This window comes from Salmo salar, chromosome 03, assembly GCF_965601325.2.
Source record: "Salmo salar chromosome 03, fSalSal1, whole genome shotgun sequence".
NCBI classification, from domain to species: domain Eukaryota; kingdom Metazoa; phylum Chordata; class Actinopteri; order Salmoniformes; family Salmonidae; genus Salmo; species Salmo salar.
In genome coordinates this window covers 13,004,095-13,018,897 of record NC_138293.1, presented here as the reverse complement: position 1 = coordinate 13,018,897, position 14,803 = coordinate 13,004,095, and the positions used below count along the sequence as shown (strand labels likewise).

Here is a 14,803-nt window from a genome sequence, read left to right as displayed (position 1 = left end):
GTGAATCACAGGGTACTGCTCTCCAAACTCCACAAGTTGAATTTATCAGACAAAGCCATCAGCTGGTTTGGTTTACATCTTGGAAAACCGTGGACAATGTGTGGTCATCAATAACACTAAATCCACATTTCATGGGGCACCAGGGGAAACTGCATGGTCCCTCTATGAAAAACCTCTATAGGACAGTCCTCCTTCTCGTACAGAGGAGCACATGCATGGAACACTTTATCAGAAGAACATAAACTGCTGAAACATTTTAATACATTCAGAAGAAACACCAAAAACTGGTTGCTATAGCTCCAACAGTACAATCACGTATGATCTGCTGCGTGCAATCAACAGATCAATTAAGACCCGTGTACCTCCATGGTGTAAATATTAGGGATACATACAGTATGTATGAGATTTGTTTTTGTGCATATAATTGTGATAATGTACTGATAATGTACTGATCTGTGATTTTATGTGATTTTTCATTGATTATGTATTTATTTATTTTCTTTTGTGTCAATTAGAACCCAAGGGGACGGGTGTTGAAAATTACCATGTGCTAGAAACACTATAGTGCAATGCATCAGATGACTGTTTGTTCGATGTGTTAGTGTGTTTGTTTGTATTTATCCAAATGGAGGCTGCTGAGGGGAGGACGGCTCATAATAATGGCTGGAATGGATTCAGTGGAATGGAGTGAATGGAATGAAGTGAATGGAATGGAATGGAGTGAATGGAATGGAGTCAGTGGAATGGAGTGAATGGAATGGAGTGAATGGAATGAAGTGAATGGAATGGAGTCAGTGGAATGGAGTCAGTGGAATGGAGTGAATGGAATGGAGTGAATGGAATGAAGTGAATGGAATGAAGTGAATGGAATGGAGTCAGTGGAATGGAGTCAGTGGAATGGAGTCAGTGGAATGGAGTCAGTGGAATGAAGTGAATGGAATGGAGTCAGTGGAATGGAGTCAGTGGAATTGAGTGAATGGAATGGAGTCAGTGGAATGGAGTGAATGGAATGAAGTGAATGGAATGGAGTCAGTGGAATGGAGTCAGTGGAATGGAGTGAATGGAATGAAGTGAATGGAATGGAGTGAATGGAATGGAGTCAGTGTAATGGAGTCAGTGGAATGGAGTCAGTGGAATGGAGTCAGTGTAATGGAGTCAGTGGAATGAAGTGAATGGAATGGAGTCAGTGGAATGGAGTCAGTGGAATTGAGTGAATGGAATGGAGTCAGTGGAATGGAGTGAATGGAATGAAGTGAATGGAATGGAGTGAATGGAATGGAGTGAATGGAATGGAGTGAATGGAATGGAGTCAGTGGAATGGAGTCAGTGGAATGAAGTGAATGGAATGGAGTCAGTGGAATGGAGTCAGTGGAATTGAGTGAATGGAATGGAGTCAGTGGAATGGAGTGAATGGAATGGAGTCAGTGGAATGGAGTGAATGGAATGGAGTCAGTGTAATGGAGTCAGTGTAATGGAGTCAGTGGAATGGAGTCAGTGGAATGAAGTGAATGGAATGGAGTCAGTGGAATGGAGTGAATGGAATAGAGTGAATGGAATGGAGTCAGTGGAATGGAGTCAGTGGAATGGAGTGAATGGAATGGAGTCAGTGGAATGGAGTCAGTGGAATGGAGTCAGTGGAATGGAGTCAGTGGAATGGAGTGAATGAAATGGAGTCAGTGGAATGGAGTCAGTGGAATGGAGTGAATGGAATGGAGTCAGTGGAATGGAGTGAATGGAATGGAGTCAGTGGAATGGAGTCAGTGGAATGGAGTGAATGGAATGGAGTCAGTGGAATGGAGTCAGTGGAATGGAGTCAGTGGAATGGAGTCAGTGGAATGGAGTGAATGAAATGGAGTCAGTGGAATGGAGTCAGTGGAATGGAGTGAATGGAATGGAGTCAGTGGAATGGAGTCAGTGGAATGGAGTGAATGGAATGGAGTCAGTGGAATGGAGTGAATGGAATGGCATCAAACACATGTTTAGGATACAATTCTATTCAGTTTCCAATTGGCTCATTCATCCGCCTCTTCTCCCCTGTAACTATTCCCCAGGTCGTTGCTGCAAATGAGATCGTGTTCTCAGTCAACTTACCTGGTAAAATAACAGATAAATAAACTAAATAAATTCAGTCCATTCCTGGCCATTATTATGAGCAGTCCTCCCCTCAGCAGCCTCCACTGATCCAAATCAACAAAATAATAATGTAATAATACAGTGCCTTCAGAAAGTATTCACACCCCTTGACTTTTTCCACATTTTGATTCAAATTGATTTAATGGTCTTTTTTTTTGTCAACGATCTACACAAAATACTTTGTAATGTCAAAGCGGAAGAAAAATTCGAACAATTGTAAAACATTTAGGAAAAATAAGATAAGTATTCACCCCCCTGAGTCAATACACGTTAGAATCACCTTTTGCAGCGATTACAGCTGTGAGTCTTTCTGGGTAAGTCTCTAATGGCATTACAGACCTGGATTGTGTAACATTTGCCCATTATTCTTTTCAAAGTTCTTCAATGTTTTAATTGGATTTGCCCCAAACATAACACTTTGTATTCAGGACAAAAAGTGAATTGCTTTGTCATATTTTTGCAGTATTACTTTAGTGCCTTGTTGCAAACAGGATGCATGTTTTGGAATATTTGTATTCTGTACAGGATTCCTTCTTTTTACTCTGTCAATTAGGTTAGTATTGTGGAGTAACTACAATGTTGTTAATCCATCCTCAACTTTCTAAATTCACAGCCATTAAACTCTGTAACTGTTTTAACTGGTTTCCTTCCTCTCTGGCAACTGAGTTAGGAAGGATGCCTGTATCTTTGTAGAGACTGGGTGTATTGATACACCATCCAAAGTGTAATTAATAACTTCATCATGCTCAATGGGATATTCAATGTCTGCTTTTTTTTACCCATCTACCAATAGGTGCCCTTCTTTGTGAGGCACTGGAAAACCTTCCTGGTCTTTGTGGTTGAATCTGTGTTTGAAATTCACTGCTCAACTGAGGGATCTTCCAGATAATTGTATGTGTGGAGTACAGAGATGAGGAAGTCATTCAAAAGTATTGTAAAACACAATTATTGCAGACAGAGTCAGTCCATGCAACTTATTATGTGACCTTGGTAAACCTCCCTGGTCTTTGTAGTTGAATCTGTTTGAAACTCACTGCTCGGGATATTATAGATCATTGTATGTGTGGGGTATTGTATGTGTGGGGTATTGATTCGACTTTCATTGACAATCAGTAGTTTTCTGCTTTAAATGAATAGAGGATCAATATCAAATGTTTTGCTGATGAACTATTTCATCAATTGTTTACCTTCCCATTATTATATTCAACATGTATTTTTCATTACTTTTGAATCATTCAGAATGACTGTCTGAATCTTCTCAGACAGCCTCCTATCCTAAGATGGTGGACCTCCATTCCTCTCTGCTCTCCTTCTAACCCCCTGTGTTATGAGGCATATTCCATATCATGAACCAAATGTAAAAGCAACTTAATCAAACATATTATGATCTTGATTGGTGGCCAACGTGGGAAGTCCTGTCTTCCAGGGGATTTGCTGCAGCTTTGGGTTTGTTGCATTGATTCATCAGGCCTGTGAAGAAAATACACATCCTTGTTGAAGTTACAGAAGAGAATAGAGGCTCACTACAAACTACAACTAATGGCAGTATTTATGGGACTGGCCTTACCATTTCTTGATTCTATTAATGTTTATCTGACACTGAGAAAACTCCCATTGAAGTTTTCTTGAGTTTAATACCTGTGCAGAGATCCATAAACACTTACCAAATATTAGTTTAGCTGGTAACCTAAATGGGATGACATTGTAGTTCATATTTAGAATGTTATGAGGCTTACAGTAGCATATTCAGTAACTGACATGTACAACTATTGTAACTTGAAGACAGTATGTTTTCACACTTGACAAAAACCTGTGTAGAATGTGTTTCAGTTGATTATATTCTCTTTCCTACTGTTGCATTAGACTTACAACTGTTCGAAGTTAAATATCCATTCTGACATTGAACATTTGCAACAAGAGGACGACCCCAGTAATCCTTTTGTTTACAGTTCAATGTCTGACGTTCATCCTTTAGAAACATATCCTGTGTAAGATCCAACCAATAATAACGCCGTGCGTCCAGTTTGCAGCCCACTTTGTAAAAAGATAATCAATATAAAAGTGTAAATGAAGGTTTATACATTGAGTTTGTGATAATATATTTTAGAGTGACTCATTTACAGTACACATTAAATATAATAAACTAAACTAAATAATAAACAAATGAAAACATTGTGTTAATTAAGTACTGTATATTCTGTTTGTTATTGTTGTGAGTAGTACATCATACATACATGTACAACTGCCAGTGGTCACATCTCCATTCAGACATCGAACATCAGCAACAAAAGGTTTTTTCCAATAATCAGTTTCTTTACAGAGAAATGTCTGACTCTCTCCTTCCTTCACAAACATATCTTTTTTAAGATCCAGCAGGTAAAATGTCCTTTTGTCAATGGTACAGGGAGCTGTAATATAAAGAGTGGATATAAGAGTGTTAACGAAGGTTGATATATTATTAGACAAGACAATTAGGTGTGTGATGGTATCTTGGTAATTTTAGCAAGTGATTAATTTACTTACCTTTACAAATGGGTAGCTTTGACCACGTTTTATCACTATGACACATCACTTGCTCTGGGCCCACAAGTTTATAATAGTTAATGCATTTGAAGGTCAGTGCCATTCGATTTCTGTCAGAGTCACTGATAAAATCCCCATTATCAACTGTTGGCTTCTCTCCACAGCTATCAACTGAACAACAAATACAGCACTTCAGGATTACAAGAATAATGCTCATATTGTTCTGAGACATTTCAGGTCATAAACCAGGCCACTTCCAGGTGAAAGGAATTGTGGTAAAAATGTACTCTAAGCATCCATGTATAATTCATTATGATGCAGCTATAATGCATTATGAGATGTGTAATTAGCATATACAACCCCTGTATGTCTCTTGTAATCATGTCATAATGATCTGGACTAAATCTCAGCCAGAAATTGCATATAGAGACATAACAGTCCCACCGTTACGCTGCCAGTGTGATTTAGGATTTCTAACCCCTTTTTAAACAAAGTGTATTTGAGCTACAGACTTCTGGGTTGGACCATTGGATTAGTCTATTTCTTCTGCCGCCGTTGGTACCAACCTGTGTGATTAACGAGGGCGTAGCTAGAGTGGTGTCTGTGAGACAAGGGCGGATCCCAAAGGGGCCTTTTTTACAAAAACGTCTGTAGAGTCAGAATAGTTTGAGCTACAAACTATTAAAAGCTGTCTACGAACACGCACGTGTAACATGTTTTCCTTTATGACCTCACAAGCTACACAAGAGTCATTAGAAGGTAAGGGGTTCTTCTACATAGAATATCATAGAAAATCCCAGGACATAGTGTCTATAATACTGTAATAAGCTGACATAGTTGTTGTCACTCATTTTCTAATGAGCAAACATTTTCTGTACTACAGCGTTCAAATAAATTCATTTTTATCAGGTTTTCCTATGCGCACCTTATTTTTATTATTGACATTTGTTAATAAAACTCATGAATGCAACTGTTTATGTCAAATAGTTTTGTGTTCTAGCGATGGTTGTCCTAAAAAGAAAATGGGAAAACACTTCATTGTGAGGCTAAATATAAGGGCTGGACAAGCAGATACATACAAGTCAGATACATGAAAAGCCAGTTTTTGTTTGGGTCTCAGGACTGAGAGGGTTAAAGTCTTGTTATAAGACATTATAAAGGCTTGTTACAAATTATAAAGCATCACACTTGGAAGATTTAAGTAAGCATTCCTGGACTAGCTTCTGTTTGGTTCACTAAATAAGATGATAATATTAAGTCTAATGCTGAAAAGTGGAAAACAGAAAGTTTGAATTACCAGGTAAAAATGGGCCACTAGGTTGTGGTCTGGCAGAGGGTCTGACATTGGGTGAGGCCTCATCACCTGTTGGAGACAGTTACAGCAGATATCTGTAAAAATGAACCTGGTATGAAATGTGGCATTAGACACTGGAAACCACAAGACATAATAAATATATTGATTCTACAGCATTTTTACTTTTCCTGCATTAGTTTTTTGAGTGATAAACGCCATGAAACTTAGGGCTCGGATCAATCTGTATCGTGGAAATGCAGCGTTACAGCCTGATGAAATTTAAAGGCAATGTTCCTGCTTTAGCGGAGACTGCATTCACGGTGAACTCTGCATATGTCGACTCAATCGGAAATTAGCTTTACATTTGTAACGCGCAACCTAGTTAAGCTGCAGCTGGCCCAGAACAGATCGGCACGTTTTGCTCTTCATTGTAATCAGAGGGCTGATATCAATACTATACATGCCAGTCTCTATTGGCTGAGAGTTGAGGAAAGACTGACTGCATCATTTCTTCTTTATATAAGAAACATTAAGGTGTTGAAAATCCCAAATTGTTTGCATAGTCAACTTACACACAGCTCTGACACACACACTTGTCCCACCAGACATGCCACCAGGGGTCTTTTCACAGTCCCAAGGTCCAGAACAAATTCAAGAAAATGTACAGTATTATATAGAGCCCTTATTGCATGGTACTTCCTTCCTTCTCATATAGCTAAAATAAACTGAAAACCTGGTTTCTAAAAACAGGTAAAGCAACACCTCGTGGCACAATGCCTATTTGACCTAGATAGTGTGTGTGTGTGTGTGTGTGTATATATTGATATGTAGGCTACATGTGCCTTTCAAAATAACGTATGTAGTTCTGTCTTTGAGCCGTTGTTGTCTATTGATGTTCTGCATTATGTCATTCTGTATTATGTTTCATGTTTTGTGTGAACCCAGGAAGAGTAGCTGCTGCTTTTGCAACAGCTAATGGGGATCCTAATAAAATACCAACAAAAAAAATGACCAAAAACCTGTAACGTTTCAGCGATCCAGATTGAATAGAGACCTAAGGGTCTCTTACAAATAACATTGTAAATTCACACTATGTATTTAATTAATTAACCTGCTAAGAATTAGTTATAGCAGAATATTGTGGCATTATGGTACCTGCAATCGGTCTAATCAATGCCAGGTTTGTTACAATATTTATGACTGGCTGAACTAAACTGAGGAAGGAATAGGATATTTTTTTATGGAATTTCTCATTTGGATGAGATTACCACTAGACGTGCTGCGGTCCCCTCCACTAGACGTGCTGCGGTCCCCTCCACTAGACGTGCTGCGGTCCCCTCCACTAGACGTGCTGCGGTCCCCTCCACTAGACGTGCTGCGGTCCCCTCCACTAGACCTGCTGCGGTCCCCTCCACTAGACCTGCTGCGGTCCCCTCCACTAGACCTGCTGCGGTCCCCTCCACTAGACGTGCTGCGGTCCCCTCCACTAGACGTGCTGCGGTCCCCTCCACTAGACGTGCTGCGGTCCCCTCCACTAGACGTGCTGCGGTCCCCTCCACTAGACGTGCCACCATTCCCTCTGTCACTCGAAGTGCTGCTGCCTCCATCACCTGTTCCACACATGACATGATTAATAACATTAATATAACATGATTAATAACATTAATATAACATGATTAATAACATTAATATAACATGATTAATAACATGAATATAACATGATTAATAACATGAATATAACATGATTAATAACAATAATATAACATGATTCATAACATTAATATAACATGATTCATAACATTAATATAACATGATTCATAACATTAATATAACATGATTCATAACATTAATATAACATGATTCATAACATTAATATAACATGATTAATAACATTAATATAACATGATTAATAACATTAATATAACATGGTTAATAACATTAGCTTGAAGGCTGTTACTACAAACTACACAGTTTTGGCCTCAACTGATGTCAATGACCCAATGTTCATAGATTTATCAGTCTGGGATGTTTTAGGAATATCAGGGGGCACAATTTGTGCAATGTAAAACATCTTATAGAAATGTCACTCACCAAACAAGAAACCTGCAGGTTTGTTTAGCTCGTTTGGCCAGTTACATTGTTCAATATTGCTATTGCCAGTTTATTGCCATTGGGGTAAACAAAGCTGTTCTTGCCTAAGATACAAAATGACTGGTCACTTTTACCTGTGCTGGGCCACTCTGTGGGGGATGGAGTTTCAACTATTGAGAGGGAGGAAGGGAACAAATATCAATGATTTATTCAGAAGGGTTCAGAAGATGAAACAACCAAGGAAACAGGAGTCACACTATAGAATGATGGCTCTGACGCCAGGACTTCACTTACTGCATGTGGGACCTTTGGTCCATCCTCCAGATTGGCAAACAGTAGAGTCAGTTCCTTCCAAAGTATATGAATCCTGACATGTATAATTTAACTTAAAGCCTTCTGGGAACTTGTCCTGATATTTATGAATGATAACTGCATTGGTCACAACAGGAGGAGGTTTTCGACACAAGTCGTATTTTTCTGTAAAGAACCAAGACAGTGGAAACACAGACACTAATACATGTTGCTATGTACAGCATCTTTCTCATGCGTGACACTGACACATGCTGCTTCCACTGACAATCACTGGAATGTTTAACAAAATGAAGGAGAATACATGACGAAATGCCACCCTCTGTGGTGAAAGAGGTGAAAAAATACAGAATGTAATATTTCATTAAATGTAATGAAAAAGTCCTCATTATGTCCACATAGTGGAGCAAAACAAGGGTTTGATACAGAGACAACTCTGAGAACACACTCACCTACACAAAGTGGTAATTCTCTCCAACTCCCATTCTCACACTTAGCTGAGGGAGAGCCCTTAATTTCATGTGTTAAATCACAATCAAACCAAACAGTTTTTCCATTGGGATACCATCCATTCACATTAAGAGGTTTCTCTTTAGCATTAGGGTTATCTGGAGGAATGCAGTTGTTCTCATCTGAAAAACAAAAACATCAACTATAAACATCTTATTGAATCAACTGAGGGAGAAAAGCTAGAGTGAGGTTTGAACCAAACAGCATGTCTGTATTTATCTTAAGGTAGACAAAGTAGATGGACTAGTCTACTATCTGTGCCGTGTGCCAAAAAGAGCTGTATAGACCTTTTCCACTGTCAGGTTTTACCCCGGTGCTTGACCCAAAGTCTCAGGATTTCGTGTTTACAAAGCTGAAGCCTAAGGGCGGCCCCAGAAGGCCATATACACTAAATCAGGGCTGCCAGAGGGAGACTGGGGACTTGGGGCAGGGTTTGGAGATGTATTGTGATAGCATGTGATGTAGTTGGGAGAGTCTCTTTTAGGAGAGTTCCTGATAGTACTAGTGACCTAGTGCAATTAGGCTGTTGTACAAGGAGTTCCCTACACATTATGAAAAGAAAGCTTAAACAAAGTCATCAACAGTCTTTCCATCTTCACCTGAACAGAAAACGTGTTAACAAGCAATACAAGATTGTTGGTGACTTCCCAGTACAACATGCAGGTATTAACAGTGAGCAGTACACACTATACTCTATGAGGGCAGCAGGAACCCTCAAAGTCTTCCCATGATCTCAAACACCAATGTTCTAACAATTCATTCATGATACATTTTTTTAAAAGAATGCTCAAATCACTTACCTATGCACTGAGGTATGTGGGACCATTTTCTGTTCTCACACTTAACCATCCCCCACCACCCCTCAACCACAGGTTTCCAGCCTTTATCGCAGGCATAGTAAAGTTTAGTGCCATGCGGGTACGTTTCTTCATCCAGGTCAAAATAACCTCGATCCAGTTTGGGTTTTAGGCAGCTTCGTTGGGAATCTTGAGCTGAAATGGAGCAACCTTGGCCTAATTATCAAAGGAACAGTAAAGCTGATAACAACCAGATTACTTTATTACATTTTGAATTGTGGCGTTCTGATGCATAAATACATCACAATCCAAAAGTGTATGAGAACACTTTTGACTTTTCAAAAACCTGATGCAGACGAGTTCTTCAGAAAGGGACACTTTTGTATTGTGAATTGTATTTCAGTGTTTGTAAGGTGTTTCAGACATCATTTCAGAATGAACTGTGCCCTATGGTGATAGTGACCAAACACAACATGACTATCAAATACCCAAGTAAGCAAAACACATATCCAAAATCTGTCTTGGGGATTCGACCACAGCCAAGGTGCGAGAAAAGCTTATGTTCAGTTGCATTTTGAATGAAACATCCCTTTAACAATTCCAATGCTTGTGATCGACCCTGAAAAGTCATCCTCACCAATGAAAGGCCTTTACCATGTAATGATCACATGTAATGGAATGGCAGTAAAGATGCCAACCACTTAGAAGTGTATGAAATGTGAGGCTCACGACCATGGAGTCCATCTGTAATAGCCCATAGACAACGTGGGAGCATAAGGTCCACTTGGTTATTTTAATCAAAATTGCCAACAAATTAAATAAACATTTTGTAAAATGAGAAGTGAATGATGCCACGTAACAAAAGCAGAATATTGTGGCATTATGGTACCTGCAATCGGTCTAATCAATGCCAGGTTTGTTACAATATTTATGACTGGCTGAACTAAACTGAGGAAGGAATAGGATATTTTTTTATGGAATTTCTCATTTGGATGAGATTACCACTAGACGTGCTGCGGTCCCCTCCACTAGACGTGCTGCGGTCCCCTCCACTAGACGTGCTGCGGTCCCCTCCACTAGACGTGCTGCGGTCCCCTCCACTAGACGTGCTGCGGTCCCCTCCACTAGACGTGCTGCGGTCCCCTCCACTAGACGTGCTGCGGTCCCCTCCACTAGACGTGCCACCATTCCCTCTGTCACTCGAAGTGCTGCTGCCTCCATCACCTGTTCCACACATGACATGATTAATAACATTAATATAACATGATTAATAACATTAATATAACATGATTAATAACATGAATATAACATGATTAATAACATGAATATAACATGATTAATAACATTAATATAACATGATTCATAACATTAATATAACATGATTCATAACATTAATATAACATGATTAATAACATTAATATAACATGATTAATAACATTAATATAACATGATTAATAACATTAATATAACATGATTAATAACATTAATATAACATGATTCATAACATTAATATAACATGATTCATAACATTAATATAACATGATTCATAACATTAATATAACATGATTCATAACATTAATATAACATGATTAATAACATTACTATAACATGATTAATAACATTAATATAACATGATTAATAACATTAATATAACATGGTTAATAACATTAGCTTGAAGGCTGTTACTACAAACTACACAGTTTTGGCCTCAACTGATGTCAATGACCCAATGTTCATAGATTTATCAGTCTGGGATGTTTTAGGAATATCAGGGGGCACAATTTGTGCAATGTAAAACATCTTATAGAAATGTCACTCACCAAACAAGAAACCTGCAGGTTTGTTTAGCTCGTTTGGCCAGTTACATTGTTCAATATTGCTATTGCCAGTTTATTGCCATTGGGGTAAACAAAGCTGTTCTTGCCTAAGATACAAAATGACTGGTCACTTTTACCTGTGCTGGGCCACTCTGTGGGGGATGGAGTTTCAACTATTGAGAGGGAGGAAGGGAACAAATATCAATGATTTATTCAGAAGGGTTCAGAAGATGAAACAACCAAGGAAACAGGAGTCACACTATAGAATGATGGCTCTGACGCCAGGACTTCACTTACTGCATGTGGGACCTTTGGTCCATCCTCCAGATTGGCAAACAGTAGAGTCAGTTCCTTCCAAAGTATATGAATCCTGACATGTATAATTTAACTTAAAGCCTTCTGGGAACTTGTCCTGATATTTATGAATGATAACTGCATTGGTCACAACAGGAGGAGGTTTTCGACACAAGTCGTATTTTTCTGTAAAGAACCAAGACAGTGGAAACACAGACACTAATACATGTTGCTATGTACAGCATCTTTCTCATGCGTGACACTGACACATGCTGCTTCCACTGACAATCACTGGAATGTTTAACAAAATGAAGGAGAATACATGACGAAATGCCACCCTCTGTGGTGAAAGAGGTGAAAAAATACAGAATGTAATATTTCATTAAATGTAATGAAAAAGTCCTCATTATGTCCACATAGTGGAGCAAAACAAGGGTTTGATACAGAGACAACTCTGAGAACACACTCACCTACACAAAGTGGTAATTCTCTCCAACTCCCATTCTCACACTTAGCTGAGGGAGAGCCCTTAATTTCATGTGTTAAATCACAATCAAACCAAACAGTTTTTCCATTGGGATACCATCCATTCACATTAAGAGGTTTCTCTTTAGCATTAGGGTTATCTGGAGGAATGCAGTTGTTCTCATCTGAAAAACAAAAACATCAACTATAAACATCTTATTGAATCAACTGAGGGAGAAAAGCTAGAGTGAGGTTTGAACCAAACAGCATGTCTGTATTTATCTTAAGGTAGACAAAGTAGATGGACTAGTCTACTATCTGTGCCGTGTGCCAAAAAGGGCTGTATAGACCTTTTCCACTGTCAGGTTTTACCCCGGTGCTTGACCCAAAGTCTCAGGATTTCGTGTTTACAAAGCTGAAGCCTAAGGGCGGCCCCAGAAGGCCATATACACTAAATCAGGGCTGCCAGAGGGAGACTGGGGACTTGGGGCAGGGTTTGGAGATGTATTGTGATAGCATGTGATGTAGTTGGGAGAGTCTCTTTTAGGAGAGTTCCTGATAGTACTAGTGACCTAGTGCAATTAGGCTGTTGTACAAGGAGTTCCCTACACATTATGAAAAGAAAGCTTAAACAAAGTCATCAACAGTCTTTCCATCTTCACCTGAACAGAAAACGTGTTAACAAGCAATACAAGATTGTTGGTGACTTCCCAGTACAACATGCAGGTATTAACAGTGAGCAGTACACACTATACTCTATGAGGGCAGCAGGAACCCTCAAAGTCTTCCCATGATCTCAAACACCAATGTTCTAACAATTCATTCATGATACATTTTTTTAAAAGAATGCTCAAATCACTTACCTATGCACTGAGGTATGTGGGACCATTTTCTGTTCTCACACTTAACCATCCCCCACCACCCCTCAACCACAGGTTTCCAGCCTTTATCGCAGGCATAGTAAAGTTTAGTGCCATGCGGGTACGTTTCTTCATCCAGGTCAAAATAACCTCGATCCAGTTTGGGTTTTAGGCAGCTTCGTTGGGAATCTTGAGCTGAAATGGAGCAACCTTGGCCTAATTATCAAAGGAACAGTAAAGCTGATAACAACCAGATTACTTTATTACATTTTGAATTGTGGCGTTCTGATGCATAAATACATCACAATCCAAAAGTGTATGAGAACACTTTTGACTTTTCAAAAACCTGATGCAGACGAGTTCTTCAGAAAGGGACACTTTTGTATTGTGAATTGTATTTCAGTGTTTGTAAGGTGTTTCAGACATCATTTCAGAATGAACTGTGCCCTATGGTGATAGTGACCAAACACAACATGACTATCAAATACCCAAGTAAGCAAAACACATATCCAAAATCTGTCTTGGGGATTCGACCACAGCCAAGGTGCGAGAAAAGCTTATGTTCAGTTGCATTTTGAATGAAACATCCCTTTAACAATTCCAATGCTTGTGATCGACCCTGAAAAGTCATCCTCACCAATGAAAGGCCTTTACCATGTAATGATCACATGTAATGGAATGGCAGTAAAGATGCCAACCACTTAGAAGTGTATGAAATGTGAGGCTCACGACCATGGAGTCCATCTGTAATAGCCCATAGACAACGTGGGAGCATAAGGTCCACTTGGTTATTTTAATCAAAATTGCCAACAAATTAAATAAACATTTTGTAAAATGAGAAGTGAATGATGCCACGTAACAAAAGCTCTTACCGTGTACTGTGCCGAGACACCAAATCAATAGAACAAAAAACAAACATTTTGGTTCACGCATTTCCCTACAAAATAGATAACCCATGCGACTCTGACAAATGCTTACTGCCGAATAAAGTAAACTGGATTTCACAAATAGTTTAGGTCAGCTGTGTGCAAGTTAATCATTGCCTAGGGCAGTTCCAAACTCTAGAGTTTCCAAATAGGCTATGTATTTTGGCGCATCTGACTGTGTTTCCAACAAAACAGAATTGTTTTGAACAGTAAGGGGTGTAGCTGACTTCAATTGCATTGTCTTATAAATAATGCTTCATGTTGTAGTTGTTGTAGGATTTTATTGGACTGTTCATCATAAATATTGTGACAGTGCAGTGCCTTTTCGTTTTACAAAAACAAATACCACCAGCAATGATGTGATAAAAGCTGACTGTTTTGAACTCAGAGAGGTGTGAATAAAGCTGACTGTTTTGAACTCAGAGAGGTGTGAATAAAGTTGACTGTTTTAAACTCAGAGATGTCAATAAAGCTGACTGTTTTGAATTCAGAGAGGTGTGAATAAAGCTGACTGTTTTGAACTCAGAGAGGTGTGAATAAAGCTGACTGTTTTGAACTCAGAGAGGTGTGAATAAAGTTGACTGTTTTAAACTCAGAGATGTCAATAAAGCTGACTGTTTTGAATTCAGAGAGGTGTGAATAAAGCTGACTGTTTTGAATTCAGAGAGGTGTGAATAAAGCTGACTGTTTTGAACTCAGAGAGGTGTGAATAAAGCTGTCTGTTTTGAACTCAGAGAGGTGTGAATAAAGCTGACTGTTTTGAACTCAGAGAGGTGTGAATAAA

The 14,803-nt window shown here is 39.0% G+C and overlaps 1 protein-coding gene across 2 annotated transcripts; it reads right to left on the bottom strand.

The window, feature by feature from the left end:
* Positions 1-2,255: 2,255 nt before the first annotated feature.
* LOC106598656 (complement factor H-related protein 4) lies at positions 2,256-14,123 on the bottom strand. 2 transcript variants are annotated; one of them, XM_082973272.1, is made up of 17 exons: positions 13,966-14,123; positions 13,097-13,288; positions 12,239-12,418; positions 11,772-11,954; positions 11,612-11,647; positions 10,660-10,881; positions 9,661-9,852; positions 8,803-8,982; positions 8,336-8,518; positions 8,176-8,211; positions 7,219-7,560; positions 5,954-6,019; positions 4,657-4,827; positions 4,368-4,541; positions 4,003-4,167; positions 3,798-3,820; positions 2,256-3,603 (listed from the first exon to the last, which is right to left on the bottom strand). In XM_082973272.1, exons 1-16 carry the CDS (start codon positions 14,048-14,050, stop codon positions 3,804-3,806), a joined length of 2,424 nt encoding a protein of 807 aa, XP_082829398.1. In that variant the 5' UTR covers positions 14,051-14,123; the 3' UTR covers positions 2,256-3,603; positions 3,798-3,803. The 2 variants fall into 2 exon arrangements, with proteins under 2 accessions (XP_082829398.1, XP_082829399.1); XM_082973273.1 differs by lacking the exon at positions 4,003-4,167.
* Between the last annotated feature and the right edge of the window lie 680 nt (positions 14,124-14,803).